Source organism: Cherax quadricarinatus, chromosome 71, assembly GCF_038502225.1.
Source record: "Cherax quadricarinatus isolate ZL_2023a chromosome 71, ASM3850222v1, whole genome shotgun sequence".
Classification (NCBI taxonomy): Eukaryota; Metazoa; Arthropoda; class Malacostraca; order Decapoda; family Parastacidae; genus Cherax; species Cherax quadricarinatus.
In genome coordinates this window covers 22,761,064-22,780,075 of record NC_091362.1, presented here as the reverse complement: position 1 = coordinate 22,780,075, position 19,012 = coordinate 22,761,064, and the positions used below count along the sequence as shown (strand labels likewise).

Below are 19,012 nucleotides of genomic sequence, written 5' to 3'. Positions count from 1 at the left end.
CCAACCCTTCCTAGGCCGACCCCTACCCCGCCTTCCTTCCACTACAGACTGATACACTCTTGAAGTCATTCTGTTTCGCTCCATTCTCTCTACATGTCCGAACCACCTCAACAACCCTTCCTCAGCCCTCTGGACAACAGTTTTGGTAATCCCGCACCTCCTCCTAACTTCCAAACTACGAATTCTCTGCATTATATTCACACCACACATTGCCCTCAGACATGACATCTCCACTGCCTCCAGCCTTCTCCTCGCTGCAACATTCATCACCCACGCTTCACACCCATATAAGAGCGTTGGTAAAACTATACTCTCATACATTCCCCTCTTTGCCTCCAAGGACAAAGTTCTTTGTCTCCACAGACTCCTAAGTGCACCACTCACTCTTTTTCCCTCATATTATTATTATATTATTATAATACAATATTGTTCACAACAAACCCACAAGCTAATGAGGAAACTTGACAACATATTTGACCATCATCAACAAACTTGATGATGGTCCAAGATGAGTCATCTGTGAATCATTTCACCTATGGAATTATGACGTTTATTATTTTTTATTCTTTTGCCTGAATTACACACTAAGTGAATTATGTTTACAAAGCAAAGTACTAAACCTAAATGGGTTATACAGCCCTTCGCTATTAGTTTAAAACTAATATTTCCCATACAAATTTGCATATTTCTTTCCTGTTTTATCTCTTTTATTTTCTCATTAACCTCAAGTTTATCTGACAAGGGTTACCTGTTCTAAGGTATGCAATAGTGTTCCTAATTCACCATCATTTCATTTCAAATAATGGTAACACAAAAGTACATCACAAATACATTATAAATTTTATTTTTGTACTGACATCAAATTATAAACAATGCTCATGCATGTGTTACACTCTAAAGTTTTGACAAAGGTTCAGAAAAGTTTGCAAACATTATTACTACTTGTTTATTGGAAACTTTCTGGGCCTAGTACCTTGGTTGCTCATTTAGAGTAACCTTTCCAAAACATTTCCAAAAACACATGTTCCAATTGACTGCATTTTGTGTCTTTTTCCACTACTTATTTACCTAAACCATACAATAAAAATTGGAGAGGGGGTCAGATCCCTTTTTTCAATACAATATTCATATGAAGGGCACACACTGTTGTAGATAAAAAACATGATAGCTTTCAAATTGTGGACATAATTCTGAACTACAAAAGTGTCTGGCTGAAACATGTAACCCTTTGCTAAGATTCACAATATTCTGAACTTCATGTTATATTATATTTGATTCAAGAATGTTGCATTAGCCATATCCCTGTTATATCTACTTGGCATGTACTCAGTGCACTGGATTTACTACATAGCCTGCAGATGCTAAAATAAGGCACTCAGTTCCTGTGCTCAATGGAGGGAATATTTATGCTATCTGAGTCAAAGTCCTACAGACTGCTCAGTTTATCCAATGTATCAAACTTGTTTTCATATTCTTAAAGTGAAATAGAATATATATTACAGTATATACGTATTTGACTGTGAGGTACTTTTTTTTTGTCAGCTTATGTTTTACCAAACAGAACTGAATTCAACCATGAGTTAAGAGCTAAAAACAAACGTTTTGTTATTTTAAAGAAACCATTATTAATTCACATAAGCAGGTACTGAAAACTGGAGCCTAATCTACAAAATTTCCCCATTTTCTGCACCACGCTTGGGTTAAACAGAATCAGAATTAATGATTCACTAAGTTCCAGCTCGGTTGTGGAGAATTATCACACCCACATCCACTATTTTTTTTTTTAACCAAAAATCTACCTGACAGGTGATCACTCACAGCAGGTCCAATCTCTTCCTTCTCTTTATGACTGAATTTCACAATGACATACAAGTAAGAACTGGAATTTTTAGTACTTGCATTTTTTTTTTTTTTTTCAACAAGTCGGCCGTCTCCCACCGAGGCAGGGTGACCCAAAAAAGAAAGAAAATCCCCAAAAAGAAAATACTTTCATCATCATTCAACACTTTCACCACACTCGCACATTATCATTGTTTTTGCAGAGGTGCTCAGAATACAACAGTCTAGAAGCATACATATATAAAGATACACAACATATCCCTCCAAACTGCCAATATCCCAAACCCCTCCTTTAAAGTGCAGGCATTGTACTTCCCATTTCCAGGACTCAAGTCCGATTATGTGAAAATAACCGGTTTCCCTGAATCCCTTCACTAAATATTACCCTGCTCACACTCCAACAGATCGTCAGGTCCCAAGTACCATTCGTCTCCATTCACTCCTATCTAACACGCTCACGCACGCTTGCTGGAAGTCCAAGCCCCTTACCCACAAAACCTCCTTTACCCCCTTTACCTTCCAAACCTTGACTTGATTCCAGCAATTATTCTGCATTGAAGTCTCAGCTGAACTGTGGAGGGTTCTCACACCCCAATTAACTCTATTTGATTCTCAAACATGGGTACTAACAGAACGATCAACCTTTAACCTTAATCGTTCAATTCAGGATTCTGAGGATCCAATAATATAGTACAAATAAGGATTTAAATCTAGAGTATTTATGTCTTTTTTTTTTTATCCTGTTTTTAATGCAGTGGTTAGCATGTTTTAATATCACTGTGTCTTCTCTAGTTAATAAGAGAGCAATTAATATGACAAATATATTATTATGTTTCATGCAGTGTATCTGAAAAAATGAGCTAAGCATAAACTAAATAAAAATGTGCTCAAATATAAAAAAGTCATAAGAAATTTATAAAACTATTGTCTTAGCACTGTGTTATGAGCTACATGCCCCTATTTAAAAAATAATAAAATACTTTTTAAAAATCTGTATAAAAAATATATCATTAGTAAGAAAATCAGCAATAAATTTTATATAGAAATAGATATGATATAGTGGGATATTTATCACTTAGAAATAATGAGCAGTACAATACCATAATGTACAGTAATAAACTTTTTGTGCACAGTACTAAATTAGTTTTAACTGAAATAAAGTTCAGTGTTCTCATTAATGTACATAATAGCATTGTTAATAAAAATGATATAAAGTACACAGATTAGCTTAATATATGAGAAAATTCAACCAATTCTCCCTTATCTGAGGCTTAATTACTAATCAACTTTTCAGAGGGTGACTCCGTCAATGCAGCTCTCAAAAGGACAGGATCATAGCCTTCCATGGGTTCAATAGCAAATGATGAAATGAAAACATTGATTACAGTAATGAGAAATACACCAAGAACTATCCAGTTATTGAGGGTATCAGCTTTCTGAGCATGGCTGTCATGTGACACGTTGTACCGCCCCATGATGATCAAAGCCACACCGATCACCAGCTGCAACCATGAAAATAACATTTATAATTTTTATCTTCAAATAATACTAGATACAGGGGATCCCAACTAATGAACAAGTTGTATTCCTGGTTTTCCAACTTGGGGAATTATTATTATTATTTTTTTTTTTTATTATCACACTGGCCGATTCCCACCAAGGCAGGGTGGCCCGAAAAAGAAAAACTTTCACCATCATTCACTCCATCACTGTCTTGCCAGAAGGGTGCTTTACACTACAGTTTTTAAACTGCAACATTAACACCCCTTTGTAAAAGCTCGTCCCATAGAAAATATAATTACAAATGATGGGTGTCACACATATAATCATAACCAAGGCTGTCATTCATAAAAAAAAAACAAAAAAATCAAATACTGTATAGTAGATAATCCATTATTTGGCCCCTTCAGGGAAAAGGGTGCACTGGATTTTTCCCAACATAAGATTATCACACTATTTTCTTATGGTCTCTGGTTTGCACATTCCATTTTCACATATATATTTATATGCCAGATCAAACAAGACCACTTGATAATGTAAGGAGAATAACCAATCTTCAGATAATCAATAATCTACTTATTATTTGTAATGGACCACATTCATAAGTGCCAATGTTCATAATTTAAGAGTTCATAAGCTGGAGAACCCCTGTATTCCTTACAATACTAACAAAGTACTGTACATGTATGCTCAGTTTGTTAACAACATGCACCAGTATAACTCATGTATAACAATGAGCGTACAAAAATACTGGTAACAGAGCATGTACAATAAATGTCAGCAATACAGAATGCATTATGTTTTAAATACAGCATCACATTAACTGTAGTTTAGGCCCTTATGGATATGCATACACATGAATTCTTTGTTAATTTTGCCAGCCTGTACTAATACAACTCTGCAATATACATTTTAGTATTTTCTCCTTTCAGAGAAAGACTGGAAACTTTTCTTCACTTTTATTTATGCAACTTATTTATTATTTTGAAATAGCTCACCTCTATAAATTATGAGGAAAGCAAACTCATGGAGCACTGTACCTCTTATTAACACCACTGCTGTTGCAGCTATATTTTGGTGCTTCTTCTCATATCCAAGTGCAATACAGGAATGTAGTTTACAGAGAATTATCATAATTTATATTCATGGGGAAGTGTTACACCCACAAGGGTCACAAAGCACCTGGGGAGTGGGAGAATGAGGGGGTAATCAGGTTTGAACAGGAAAAGTGAGCTTCCAAGTCCTTGGATCAATAGTCTTTCCACAGCATCAAGGTACCTATCCTTTGAAGGGAGTTGAAAACAGAGTAAGGTTAAAATAAGCTTTCTCATTCCAGGGAATAGCTCTCATTTACCTTGAATCAAGATTTTTGTTATGCACATTATTATAACTGGTATTATTTATTACTGCATTCATGGGAAAGTGCTAAACTCATGGAGGTCATACAGTACCTGGGAAATGGGAAACAACTGGATTGGATCCAAGGAAAATAATAACTCTGATTCTTTTTGATCATTTTACAGCATCAATGTACCCTCCTTGAAGGGCACAGCACACAGTTTTATTTCCCAGCTAAATTTCATTACTTATTTAAACATACAGTGCTACTTTTTTTATTTTTTTTTTCCACAGTTAAATTTACAAGCTAAAAGCTGTTATTCTACTTCATCTCACTTCAGAGCCCAGCACTATGCAAGCTATATTACAACCCTCCAGGATGTGACCCACAACAGCTGTTTAACAACCAGTACATGATCAGGGGTAGCAGGTGCAATGAGATCTAGAAATCAAATCTACATTGAAAGCTGAGTGTTCTTCCACTGAGTTACTAGTCACCTACTTATCTGTTATTTATGTAAGAATTATAAAAGTTAATACATACCTGCAAGATAATGCTGATTGAGATGAAAGTTATACTGATGTAGTAATTAGGACCAAGATTGCCAAATTTGCCAGCTTCAATAACATAGCGTAACTGGTTAGCATTAGCTGTGAGGAGTGCTAGATCCATCATGCCTTGGGCTACAGTTTTCTTAGTTGCATATAAGTTTACATCAAGTGGTTTCTTCCCCTGAAAGATGAATTTATTTTTAAACTCACATTAATTGCAATATAGCAAACTGGTTTCAATTATCCAGTTATTATGTCATGAAATAACACAAAAAGTCAAAATTTGTAAGAGAAACAAATACTGTACTGTGTACAGTCTCAACCAGAAGTTAAGAAGTATAGTTTTAATCCAAATAAAATGTTATTTTTCACCTAGACATTGATGTGACAGTGGTGATGATGTGTACATTGTTTGGTCAGTTCAATTAAGCACTACTACTATGTACTGTGTGTGGCCAGTAACTGAATAAGTGACCACATGAACACTGCCTTACCCTCCACTAGGATGACCATGATAAACTGCAGGCTTCTCATCCTGACATATGTACAGTAATATAGTACACCTTAAGTCAACATTTTTTTTTTAAATTCTTGGGAAATCTTTATTCAAACTCCCCAATGCAGTGAATACTCAGTATGCTTACTAAACTTTTCTGTAGTTACCTACCTATTTGTTATTACAGGAATGGTGTTAAATTTAATATAAATTTTTATTTTCCAGTAGCTATAGTGCTTATTACCTTTCAGATCCCATTCTAGTGATGTACTATACCACTCCCTAGCATTCTTTTAATAGTGTTTTTTCCTCATTTTAAAATTACAGCTTTCTGTTCATCCTGTTGATGATGCTAAGAAAGCTCATTCCACTTTCTCATATCCTGTTATGATCCTCTATGTTGTTATTATATCTTCTCTTTTCCTGTCAGTCAATGAAGGCATTTTTAGTGTTTTTCAACCTTTTCGTGTACAGTAACTCATTTTTTTAACTCTGGTAGAGAATGCTGAAAGCAATGCATAGCATTTTTATATCTTCTGTGATACAGCATGTTCTGGACATGAGCACAATATTGAATTTAAGTTTATGGTCTAAATATATACCCAGAAACTGGCTTAAGATCTGTTTCCTCCTATTTGGAAGTAATTTTATATTGAAATTCATTTAGTTGCTTGTCACATTTTAAAATAGTACACAGTATTTTTTTTCTGTTTAGCAAAACATAGCTATTAGCTCAAATATTCAATATCCACGGCTTCCCGTCAGAAAACAGGTGTTAGAATCATCTAACTTCTCTCACAGCTGATCATGTATTATAATTTCAAGCTCAGACATGGAATTAATAAAATTTTAATAAGTGGCAAAAATATTTGGCTGACAGAGTTTGCTGAAATTATTCCAGGCCATGGGCCTGGGATACATCTACAACTGTTACATACACTCATTAACATTTTTCTTCTAGGAAAGGCAGAAACAGTCCTGAATAGGTATTCATTTCCTTAATATACAAAGTTTCACCATTACCAGTTTCCAGTAAGGGGATGAACTATCTTATCTAGATCAAAATATTATTATATTCATGTGGAATAAGAGACAATTATATGCAGTCCAAGAAAAGATGGGTAGGCTCAATTTCTTGTTTCAGGAGCCCCTCACTGGCCTCAAGGCACCTCCACTGAGGTGTTAGTCCCACCTTAGCATCTGATATTTTCATAACACCACAGAAACTCAATTATTAATGTATTTCATATACAGTACACTGTGTTAGTGAATACTCCAGCTGGAAGTCAAAACTTTAACTATATTAATATTTAGGACTCCTTAATTGTAAGAATTGGCAATAGAATTCATCATCCCAATGTTAATATGCACTGGGGAAGAGACAGTATGTATAGATTACCACTCCACCCCAGTGTTCCTTGTCAAGCAACTCACTCGTGGGCATTCACAGTTAAGCAAAGTGGAGTGACCTTGCTTGTTTATCTCTTATCTTAAGAAAGGAGTGCTTTTAATTTTTTTAAGAGCACAGGTAGGTTTGTTATTAATTCTACATGAATATTTGGGATAATTATGAATGTGTTTGTAGCCTGTGATCCATATTTTGTAAACTACAGTCTAGCCATGTTTAATAAACAAACTCCTAAGCTTTGCATCATATTTAACCTCGAGCAATTTTTTTTTTCTGTTCCTTGATGCCCTAAGTTAGTGGTGAGGGCCCAGCCAGACATATGAAAGCACCAGTCTGGGCTTCAAGTCTTTTCCTATTAAATAAAAACACCACCACCTTGGAGTGATGTATGTAGGCTTACAGTGTTCTCCATACCCTAAGCTATATTTACTTATAACAAAATCATAAAATACATGACACTTGTGCCTCTCTCAGTGATAAAGGCTCAATCTTCTAACTGTACAGTACTAGTGAGTGTGTTAAAACCTTTGATGGAAAATAGAATCAATAATATGAAGAGAACCATGAATGATTTTTACTGTAAAATACATACAGGCCTGCCACTGATTGGAGGGTCTGTGGCCACAGGTATATAGCCACCCCTTCCTGGTGGGCCTGGGGATGGAGAGTGAGGGAATGGAGATCTTCGTGGAACATCATTTGTTGGGGGCCTACTTGGAACTGTGTCAAAGCCATCATCAACCCCTCCATTACCAGAACCTGGCTTGTGTGCATGATTGGTACTCCCATTCCTGAAATGATTATTCATATTGTACATAAAATATGCAAAAAACTATAGACTACTCTGAAATATCTAAATATGCAGTAAAAAAAATAGTTTCTTATTTTTGTTTATATAGTAATTACTATATTTCACAATTTTTTAATATTAAAGGCTCATTAATAATTATGCTGTAATTTAAAACTAGCTGTTTTGAATGGTGTTTGCCTGACTTCTTAAAAAATATTAAGTATAAAGTACAGAATCAGGTAGACAGCATGAGTGGTAGCAGCACAGGTGTTTGCTCCACAATTCAGTCATTTCAGGTTAACCAGGTCTCCTAGAATGGCCTAACAATTAGACATCCAGTAGCAAGTATGTGGAAACCTAAGTATGATTTCAACAGAATACCATTTGAAGAAACTGAAAAGCTAGCAAGATTACAGTCTATTCTTTCAATATTACTTGAACAGGTGTGATTTTTTTCTGCTTTTCATAAACAATACAGTATTTTAGCTTGATTGTGGTACAGTTTAGTAATAAAAGGTAATAATGTTAAACTGCTGAAAGTAACTTGCAATTTAATTTTGAAAAGAAAGTTATGAATAGGTGACCAATTAAAGGTTTACCCTATAAACCTTGGCAACTGATACTGACAAACCGGTTTAAAAAAATACATGAGAAAAAACTAGGACATATTTATGTATAAGAAAATATTTCAGTTACAAGTGATAAAGGTCCTACCTGGAGTTTACCTGGAGAGAGTTCCGGGGATCAACGCCCCTGCGGCCCGGTCTGTGACCAGGCCTCCTGGTGGATCAGAGCCTGATCAACCAGGCTGTTACTGCTGGCTGCACGCAATCCAACGTACGAGCCACAGCCCGGCTGGTCAGGTACTGACTTTAGGTGCTTGTCCAGTGCCTGCTTGAGGACAGCCAGGGGTCTATTGGTAATCCCCCTTATATATGCTGGGAGGCAGTTGAACAGTCTCGGGCCCCTGACACTTATTGTATTGTCTCTTAATGTGCTAGTGACACCCCTGCTTTTCATTGGGGGGATGTTGCATCATCTGCCGAGTCTTTTGTTTTCGTTGTGAGTGATATTCGTGTGCAAGTTCAGTACTAGTCCCTCTAGGATTTTCCAGGTGTATATAATTATGTATCTATCCCGCCTGCATTCCAGGGAGTACAGGTTCAGGAACTTCAAGCGCTCCCAGTAATCGAGGTGTTTTATCTCCGCTATGCGCGCTGTGAAGATTCTCTACATTTTCTAGGTCAGCAATTTCACCTGCCTTGAAAGGAGCTGTTAGTGTGCAGCAATATTCCAGCCTAGATAGAACAAGTGACCTGGGCTTGGCATCCCTAGTTTTGAAGGTTCTCATTATCCATCCTGTCATTTTTCTAGCAGATTTTTCTAGCAGGATCAAAACATTTTCTAATAAATATATCCTAGTGTTTGCTCAAGTGCCTTTTTTTAACCAAAGATAAATCCTGCTCAGTACTTAAATTATATATCTTACCCAACATCTTCAGCATCAGTCTCTCGTAAGTTAGCAATTGGTGCCAGCTCCATTGTGTGACGCTTGCGAAGCTCTCTGGTCATGAAGCAGCTGCAAAAACTAAACAAAATCAACATCAACATCAGTGGGAGACAGCTGGTGTGTCAAAAGAACATATTTAAAGTTAAGAGTTCCACAGAGTATCTTAACTCCGAATTAAATATACTACATGCAATACTTCCATGCATAACTTACAATGCAGTACATTACAGGAGCACGTTTAAATACGGTAACATACAATATTAATGGTACCTACAGTATACAGTGGACCCCCGGTATTCGATGGCATCGGTATTCGATAAATCCGGTATTCGATGCATTATATCGCAAAAAATTTTCCTCATTATTTGATTGAAAACCCGGTATTCAATACGATTCGTACGAGACCTGTCCACGTGTGGCCTGAACTGCCCCGTGTGTGCCAGTGTTTACAAGCCAGCCAGTGTGCACGCATCTAAGGATACATTCGGTACATTCCATATTATCCATATTATCACCGTGTTTGGTGTTTGTTTCTGCAAAATAAGTCACCATGGGCCCCAAGAAAGCCTCTAGTGCCAACCCTGTGGTAAAAAGGGTGAGAATTAGTATGGAAAATAAGAAAGATTTTGAAGGGTTTGGGGCTAACCCTGAGAAGCCTATGCCAGTTGTGGAATCCATTGTGCCTACTTCAGAAATTAAGGAAATGTGTGCACAGTGGGTTGAAGTGCAAACCTTTATGGATGAAAATCACCCTAACACAGCTATTGCAAGCCATGATGGTGACTATTACAATGACAATGTTGTGGCCCATTTCAGACAAATCGTAAAGGAACGGGAGGTACAGAGCCCTATGGAGAGATTTGTTGTGTGACAGAGGTCCAGTGACTCTCAAGCTGGTCCTAGTGGCATTAAAAAAAGGAGGGAAGTAACCCCAGAAAAGGACTTGCTACCTCAAGTCCTAATGGAAGGGGATTCCCCTTCTAAACACTAACACCTCTCCCCTCCTCCCATCCCATCAATCATCACCAGATCTTCATTAAAGGTAAGTGTCAATTATTTTATTGTTATTGTAATTATTCTATTGCATTAAACTTAATATTTCATGTAGTAAAAATTTTTTTTTTCATACTTTTGGGTGTCTTGCACGGATTAATTTGATTTCCATTATTTCTTATGAGGAAAATTGATTTGGTTTTCGATATTATCGGTATTCGATGAGCTCTCAGGAACGGATTAATATCGAATACCGGGGGTCCACTGTTTACCTGGAGTTTACCTGGAGAGAGTTCCGGGGGTCAACGCCCCCGCGGCCCAGTCTGTGACCAGGCCTCCTGGTGGATCAGAGCCTGATCAACCAGGCTGTTGCTGCTGGCTGCACGCAAACCAACGTACGAGCCACAGCCCGGCTGATCAGGAACTGACTTTAGGTGCTTGTCCAGTGCCAGCTTGAAGACTGCCAGGGGTCTGTTGGTAATCCCCCTTATGTGTGCTGGGAGGCAGTTGAACAGTCTCGGGCCCCTGACACTTATTGTATGGTCTCTTAACGTGCTAGTGACACCCCTGGTTTTCATCCTTAATCCATTTCAGGTCGGTCAAAATCCAAAATGGATGAAAACCTTAGTAATAATTCCCATAAGAAATAATGTAACTCCAATTAATCCGTTCCAGACACCCAAAAATAATAACAAAATTACATTTTATAGAGAATAACTATAGTTTTACATACAGAAAACAATGAGAAATAAATATAAAGCACTAATGAAATGGATAAATGAACATTTAAATCCCTTTTACCTTTACTGAAGACTCTTGTTGGCATATGGAAGACAATGAGGAGCGAAGGAGGAGAGGTTATCTCTACCACCATCACTACCACCCTCTACCACTATCACTACCACCCTCAACTACCATCACAACCACTACCACCCTCTACCACCATCACTACCACCCTCTACGAGTAACAAAGGCAGACTGAGTCACGTACGTGTGAGCGGGGCCACGTTTCCAAGCAGAGGTACGAAACCCAGGATAAAAATTTGCCAAAAAAAAGTGGTCAAAATCCGAATTGTACAATATCCAGACTGGATGAAAACTGGGGGTCCACTGTACAGTGGACCCCCGCTTAACGATCACCTCCCAATGCGACCAATTATGTAAGTGTATTTATGTAAGTGCATTTGTACGTGTATGTTTGGGGGTCTGAAATGGACTAATCTGCTTCACAATACTATTCCTTATGGGAACAAATTCGGTCAGTACTGGCACCTGAACATACTTCTGGAATGAAAAAATATCGTTAACCGGGGGTCCACTGTATATATATATTGTAATATACTGCGAGTGAAGTAGTGACAGTTACGTAAAAAATAAAAAAAAAATTACTACACATGAAGAAATGTTTGGCTGTGCTTTGCATTAATATATTTTAAAGTAAAGAAGTATAATTTCTGTAAGCTGTAAATTTAAAACAGACACCTTTTTTTTGAAACTCATATACATACATCCAGTGCCACATAATTTTCAGACTTAGTTATAGTATATGACAAAACATACATAACATGCAACAGTGAACATTTTAAACATGATAATGTGCCATACAGTACACCTCATTCATAATAGTTCAACACACAATTTTCATCAAGCATTACCAATTACACAACATGCAAAAGAGAATATGCTACATGTAAAACATGTCTCAGGTTTTGCAATAATAATAATAATAATAATAATAATAATAATAATAATAATAATAATATTCTTTATTTCTATAAAAACATGTACAACTTAAACAGACCTAGTTGACATCAAAGACATACTATATAGAAAGCCCCTGGTTATGAAGAGCATTTCGGCCAACTTAGGTTAATCTTGTCCCCCAGGACGCGACCCACACCAGTCGGCTGACACCCAGGTACCTACTTGCTGCTAGGTGAACAAGGACAGTAGGTATAAGGTAACATGCCCAATGTTTCTATCCTGGCTAGGGATTAAACCATGGATACCGTGTGTACAAGGCAGGAGCATTGCTTACCAGGCCACGGGACACCCAGACACTCAATGTGTGAGCTGAATGAACTAAATTTAGGTTTTTAACATCTCCCTACTGGCAAAAAAATTTTCCCCTATAATGTATGCACCTAAAGTCTGTACCTGACCAGCTGGGCTGCAGTTTGTACGCTGGTTTGTGTGTGGCCATCAGTAACAGCCTGGTTGATCAGGCCTTGATCCACCATGAGGCCTGGCCACAGACAGGGCCATGGGGGCACTGACCCCTGGAACCCTCTCCAGGTAAACTCCAGGTATCAGCATGCAGAAAGGAAATTACATCTGGATTATTAACCTGGAGGGCTTATAACCCAGAATCCAATAAGTCAGTCTGGCTTATTTCCCTAGTACGCTGGGGTAGCTCAGATCTTTGCCGGGATTGAGCCCAGGTCCTTCAGGTAAGAGCCAAGTGTTATCACTTGAGCCATAATAATGAGGCTTCTGGCATATACTGTGATTGTTAGCATTATTATTATAATCAAGGGGGAAGCGCTAAACCCGGAGGATTATACAGCGCCTGGGGGGGGGATGTGGAAGGCATTCAGGCTTAATTCAGGGAACTGGAGCACAGATCCAATTCCCTAAATCAAGAGCCCCTCACCAACATCAAGGAACCTTCCTTGAGGGGTGTGATTATTAACAAAGAAACTGTTAAGCCTAACAAGACTGCAAATTATAGCATTCTAGTAAACTGTACTGTATCTGTTTCACTGCCTCTGCAGAACATGGGGCTTCTATAGTTTATACACATCAATTACTCCAAGTTGTATACAGTACTCCACTTACGAAGTTATTTTTGTTCTATCAGTTGCTATAATGAGACTGTTAACAAGGCTTTTAATAACATTGCACCTATTAACTGTAATGAGCTTGTAATTATAACAAGGCTGTTATCAAGGTTTTTAATTATATCAAGCCTGTTAACTAAAAGGGAGGTTATTAACTATAACAAAGTTGTTAACTGTAAGGCTTTTAATTATATTGAGCCTGTTAACTAAAACAAGGCTATTAACTATAACAAGGTTGTTAACTATAACAAGGTTGTTAACTATAGCAAGGTTGTTAACTACAACAAGGCTTTTAATTATAGCAATGCTCTTAAACTATAATGAGGCAGTTTACTAAATTTTGCAATCCTTCCACCTTCAGTTACAAAGTACCATATATAATCTGCCTGCTATCTATAATGAGGCTGTTAGCTGTGAATCTGTTAACAATAACAAGGCTGTTAGGTATAATGAAGCTGTTAATAATGGGGTTATAATATAACAGTTATAAATAACAAAAAAGGCACAATACCGTGACTGGAACGATACACAAATAACCCGCACATAAAAGAGAGAAGCTTACGACGACGTTTCGGTCCGACTTGGACTTTGTCAATGGTCCAAGTCGGACCGAAACGTCGTCGTAAGCTTCTCTCTTTTATGTGCGGGTTATTTTTTTGTAACAATTATAGTGTTGTGGGTTAAGTAAGTTTATTTAGGTACAGGTATACATAAGTACAATTATCATACATAGTGACGTGTGTAAACTACCCACCAGGATAACCCAATAGTCAAGTGACTTATTTCCATTACGTCAATTATAATTTTTAACCTTCCGGGTTAAAAATCTGAACAAATATTTTAATGAAATTATTAAATATATAAATTAAACATAATGAAGCAGCTAACTATAATGAAGCAGTTAGCTATAAAACAGCAGTTTAACTATAATAAGCAGTTAACTATAAAGCAGCAGTTAACTATAATGAAGCAGTTAACTATAATGAAGCAGTTAACTAGAGTGAAGCAGTTAACTATAATGAAGCAGTTAACTAGAGTGAAGCAGTTAACTATAATGAAGCAGTCAACTATAATTAAGCAATTAACTATAATGAAACAGTTAATTATAATGAAGAAGTTAACTATAATGAAGCAGTTAACTATAATGAAGCAGTTAACTATAATGAAGCAGTTAACCATAATTAAGCAATTAACTATAATGAAACAGCTAAATATAATGAAGCAGTTAACTATAATGAAAGTTAACTAAAATGAAGCTGTTAACTATAATACAGCCGTTAACTATAAGAGAGGCTGTTCAGTCATTCCAGCTTCATTAATAGAAGACGGGGGCCAAGAGCTGAGCCTCAACCCCCACAAACACTACCAGGGGAGCACAATTCGGCGAGTATGACAGACGTGTGAACTTATTTTCCAATTCACTTACACCTCAACGAATATGCACAAGAAATTAGCTAACATTTCTTCCATACAAGAAAAATCTGCATGTCTATGACCTAGACTCCCCTGAGAATGTATTATGAACAGCTGAGAAAAACCGAGCTATAAATAAGAGGTATTGGGAAGCCTCCGAGAGATCTTACCCAAGACTGCTCCCAGCACACACTCACTACATCACCTTTATTACCTATTTTTGACTCGCTCTGGAGATAAAATTAATACGTATGAAGCAGGTGTGTGTGGTTGAGGTGTTATCTAGCGGATGAGAGAGGGAGAAACGTCTTACCAGCTGCAGGATGGCTCTTATATGATACCACAAGCGAACACTTACAGTGCCTCACTTTAACTCCACAACTCTGCTGTACTTTTCCTACTATTTAACAAAGACTTTCTTTTCACAACTACACTTCATATTACGCATTGTATTAAATAAAATAAAAGACCAGAATATTATGATTAATGGAGTATATCACATGAAGATTTGACCTTCCAAGTAGCAAGCCAATAAACGCAAAAATTAGGAATAATGACGTAGAAAATCATGACGTAGATAATATTTTCCAAGAAAATCTAGTGCCTTGAAATATGTTAGTCTCTCTCTCTCTCTCTCTCTCTCTCTTACAAACTTTTCCTTCATTTAGGGACATTCCATTGTATTTATCCTCTTATCTGATCCTTAGAAACGTGTCATTATGCTGATACTATTTACCCATATAGAATATGTCACTCTGTATAATAATTGTACTTATGCGTGCCTATGCCTTAGTAAACTTACAATAATTAATATTCCCAAACACTTAGTACGTACATCCAACAAGTCTATCATCATGTATGAGGTGAATAATAAACCTTCACACTAAACTTTTATGTTTTTTACATTGGCAATTAATTTTTTTCCCTGACTGTAACAAACAACAGTCAACTGACACTGTAACCCACAAGTCAACTGACACTGTAACCCACAACAGTCAACTGACACTGTAACCCACAACAGTCAACTGACACTGTAACCCACAAGTCAACTGACACTGTAACCCACAACAGTCAACTGACACTGTAACCCACAATAGTCAACTGACACAGTGTAACCCACAACAGTCAACTGACACAATGTAACCCACAACAGTCAAATGACACTGTAACCCACAACAGTCAACTGACACTGTAACCCACAATTGTCTACTGACACCGTAACCCACAACAGTCAACTGACACTGTAACCCACAACAGCCAACTGACACAATGTAACCCACAACAGTCAAATGACACTGTAACCCACAACAGTCAACTGACACAATGTAACCTACAACAGCCAACTGACACTGTAACCCACAAGTCAAATGACACTGTAACCCAAAACAGTCAACTGACACTGTAGCCCACAACAGTCAACTGACACAATGTAACCCTCAACAGTCAAATGACAATGTAACCCACAACAGTCAAATGACACAATGTAACCCACAACAGTCAACTGACACAATGTAGCCCACAAGTCAACTGACACAACAACCTGAATTTCAGCACCCATATCCAACAGACATAGCCCCACTCCACAAAGGGGGCAGTAAAGCAACAGCAAAGAACTACAGACCAATAGCACTAACATCCCATATCATAAAAATCTTTGAAAGGGTCCTAAGAAGCAAGATCACCACGCATCTAGAAACCCATCAGTTACACAACCCAGGGCAACATGGGTTTAGAACAGGTCGCTCCTGTCTGTCTCAACTATTGGACCACTACGACAAGGTCCTAAATGCACTAGAAGACAAAAAGAATGCAGATGTAATATATACAGACTTTGCAAAAGCCTTCGACAAGTGTGACCATGGCGTAATAGCGCACAAAATGCGTGCTAAAGGAATAACAGGAAAAGTCAGTCGATGGATCTATAATTTCCTCACTAACAGAACACAGAGAGTAGTCGTCAACAGAGTAAAGTCCGAGGCAGCTACGGTGAAAAGCTCTGTTCCACAAGGCACAGTACTCGCTCCCATCTTGTTCCTCATCCTTATATCCGACATAGACAAGGATGTCAGCCACAGCACCGTGTCTTCCTTTGCAGATGACACCCGAATCTGCATGACAGTGTCTTCCATTGCAGACACTGCAAAGCTCCAGGCAGACATCAACCAAATCTTTCAGTGGGCTGCAGAAAACAATATGAAGTTCAACGATGAGAAATTTCAATTACTCAGATATGGTAAACATGAGGAAATTAAATCTTCATCAGAGTACAAAACAAATTCTGGCCACAAAATAGAGCGAAACACCAACGTCAAAGACCTGGGAGTGATCATGTCGGAGGATCTCACCTTCAAGGACCATAACATTGTATCAATCGCATCTGCTAGAAAAATGACAGGATGGATAATGAGAACCTTCAAAACTAGGGAGGCCAAGCCCATGATGACACTCTTCAGGTCACTTGTTCTATCTAGGCTGGAATATTGCTGCACACTAACAGCACCTTTCAAGGCAGGTGAAATTGCCGACCTAGAAAATGTACAGAGAACTTTCACGGCGCGCATAACGGAGATAAAACACCTCAATTATTGGGAGCGCTTGAGGTTCCTAAACCTGTATTCCCTGGAACGCAGGAGGGAGAGATACATGATTATATACACCTGGAAAATCCTAGAGGGACTAGTACCGAACTTGCACACGAAAATCACTCATTACGAAAGCAAAAGACTTGGCAGACGATGCACCATCCCCCCAATGAAAAGCAGGGGTGTCACTAGCACGTTAAGAGACCATACAATAAGTGTCAGGGGCCCGAGACTGTTCAACTGCCTCCCAGCACACATAAGGGGGATTACCAACAGACCCCTGGCAGTCTTCAAGCTGGCACTGGACAAGCACCTAAAGTCAGCTCCGGATCAGCCGGGCTGTGGCTCGTATGTTGGTTTGCGTGCAGCCAGCAGCAACAGCCTGGTTGATCAGGCTCTGATCCACCAGGAGGCCTGGTCTCAGACCGGGCCGCGGGGGCGTTGACCCCCGGAACTCTCTCCAGGTAAACTCCAGGTAAACACATAACCAAAAAAGTATCCAAAATGGTTGGGATCCTCTCCAAGATACGATACTACGTGCCGCAAAATGCCCTTCTCACACTATACCACTCACTTATTTATCCATACCTCACCTATGCTATTTGTGCTTGGGGATCAACTGCAGCAACACACCTAAAGCCAATAATAACCCAACAAAAAGCTGCAGTAAGAATAATCACTAAATCCCATCCCTGGCAACACACCCCCCACTCTTCATAGATCTAAACTTACTCCCTGTTCAGTACATCCACACTTACTACTGTGCAATCTACATCTACAGGACCTTAAACTCCAATATCAACCTTGACCTAAAACGCTTTCTTGATAGTTGTGACAGAACCCACAGGCATAACACCAGACACAAACATCTCTACGACATTCCCCGTGTCCGACTAAACCTTTACAAAAATTCAATGTATGTCAAAGGCCCTAAAATCTGGAACACCCTACCTGAGAACTCTAAAACTGCAGACACATTCATCACCTTCAAAACTACCATTAGAAAACATCTTATCTCCCTGATACACCCCGTCAACTAACTACACGAATACCACCTGGTGGTCCACACTTACACTCACTCACCCATTTGAGCATAAACAGAAATATTAATCTCAATCTTAAAATAATGAATCCTGTGATACTCCAATACTGAAACTATGTACTGTGCCAAAACAAAAGCATTCACAAACTAGTATTTAGTCACTTAGCCATAATACCAACTTACCTCATAATTTGTAATATTTTAAAATTAAGAATTAAACTAAGTCTGCCCGAAATGCCTAGCCATGCTAGGTGTTCTAGTGGTACACTCTGTAATCATTATTTTACTACATGTAAACCACACAATAACCAAATTCTGTAAACTCAGCATTGTAATCCTTATAGAGAATAAACTTTGAATTTGAATTGAATTTGAATGTGTAACGAGCTGAGAGTTGACTACTGAGCTAGGGGTCACTTGTAGGGATGAGCTGTGGGAAGAGTGAGATTTGTATTGCTATTGTATTGCTAATGTACCTGACCACCCGGGCTGTGGCTCGTACGTTGGATTGCGTGCAGCCAGCAGTAACAACCTGGTTGATCAGGCTCTGATCCACCATGAGGCCTGGTCACAGACTGGGCTGCAGAGGCGTTGACCACCGGAACTCTCTCCAGGTAAACTCCAGGTAACTGTGCACCACCAGCAGGAATTGTACAATAGTAGCAAAATACGAATACAAGTGAAATTAATATACATTTTATTTGCTATA

The 19,012-nt window shown here is 38.2% G+C and overlaps 1 protein-coding gene across 9 annotated transcripts; it reads right to left on the bottom strand.

Moving 5' to 3' along the window:
* Nucleotides 1-1,124: 1,124 nt before the first annotated feature.
* Nucleotides 1,125-18,877, bottom strand: LOC128700387 (ninjurin-1). Of its 9 annotated transcripts, none has more exons than XM_053793573.2 (5): nt 18,780-18,877; nt 9,413-9,502; nt 7,726-7,924; nt 5,222-5,410; nt 1,125-3,341 (listed from the first exon to the last, which is right to left on the bottom strand). In XM_053793573.2, exons 1-5 carry the CDS (start codon nt 18,860-18,862, stop codon nt 3,111-3,113), a joined length of 792 nt encoding a protein of 263 aa, XP_053649548.1. In that variant the 5' UTR covers nt 18,863-18,877; the 3' UTR covers nt 1,125-3,110. The 9 variants fall into 9 exon arrangements, with proteins under 9 accessions (XP_053649548.1, XP_053649552.1, XP_053649551.1 ...); XM_053793577.2 differs by lacking the exon at nt 18,780-18,877 and adding an exon at nt 14,894-15,155 and having other exon boundaries at nt 9,413-9,511; XM_053793576.2 differs by lacking the exon at nt 18,780-18,877 and adding an exon at nt 14,909-15,152.
* Between the last annotated feature and the right edge of the window lie 135 nt (nt 18,878-19,012).

What these genes read in the sequence shown, in the direction of transcription:
- LOC128700387 (XM_053793573.2), bottom strand. Translation starts at nt 18,862, where the DNA reads ATGGTGGATCAGAGCCTGATCAACCAGGTTGTTACTGCTGGCTGCACG. An exon ending in ACTGATGCTGAAGATGTTGG is followed by an intron (nt 7,925 to 9,412) that starts GTAAGATATATA and finishes TAATCATTTCAG; the next exon opens with GAATGGGAGTACCAATCATG. An exon ending in CTCCAATCAGTGGCAGGCCT is followed by an intron (nt 5,411 to 7,725) that starts GTATGTATTTTA and finishes TTCATCTTTCAG; the next exon opens with GGGAAGAAACCACTTGATGT.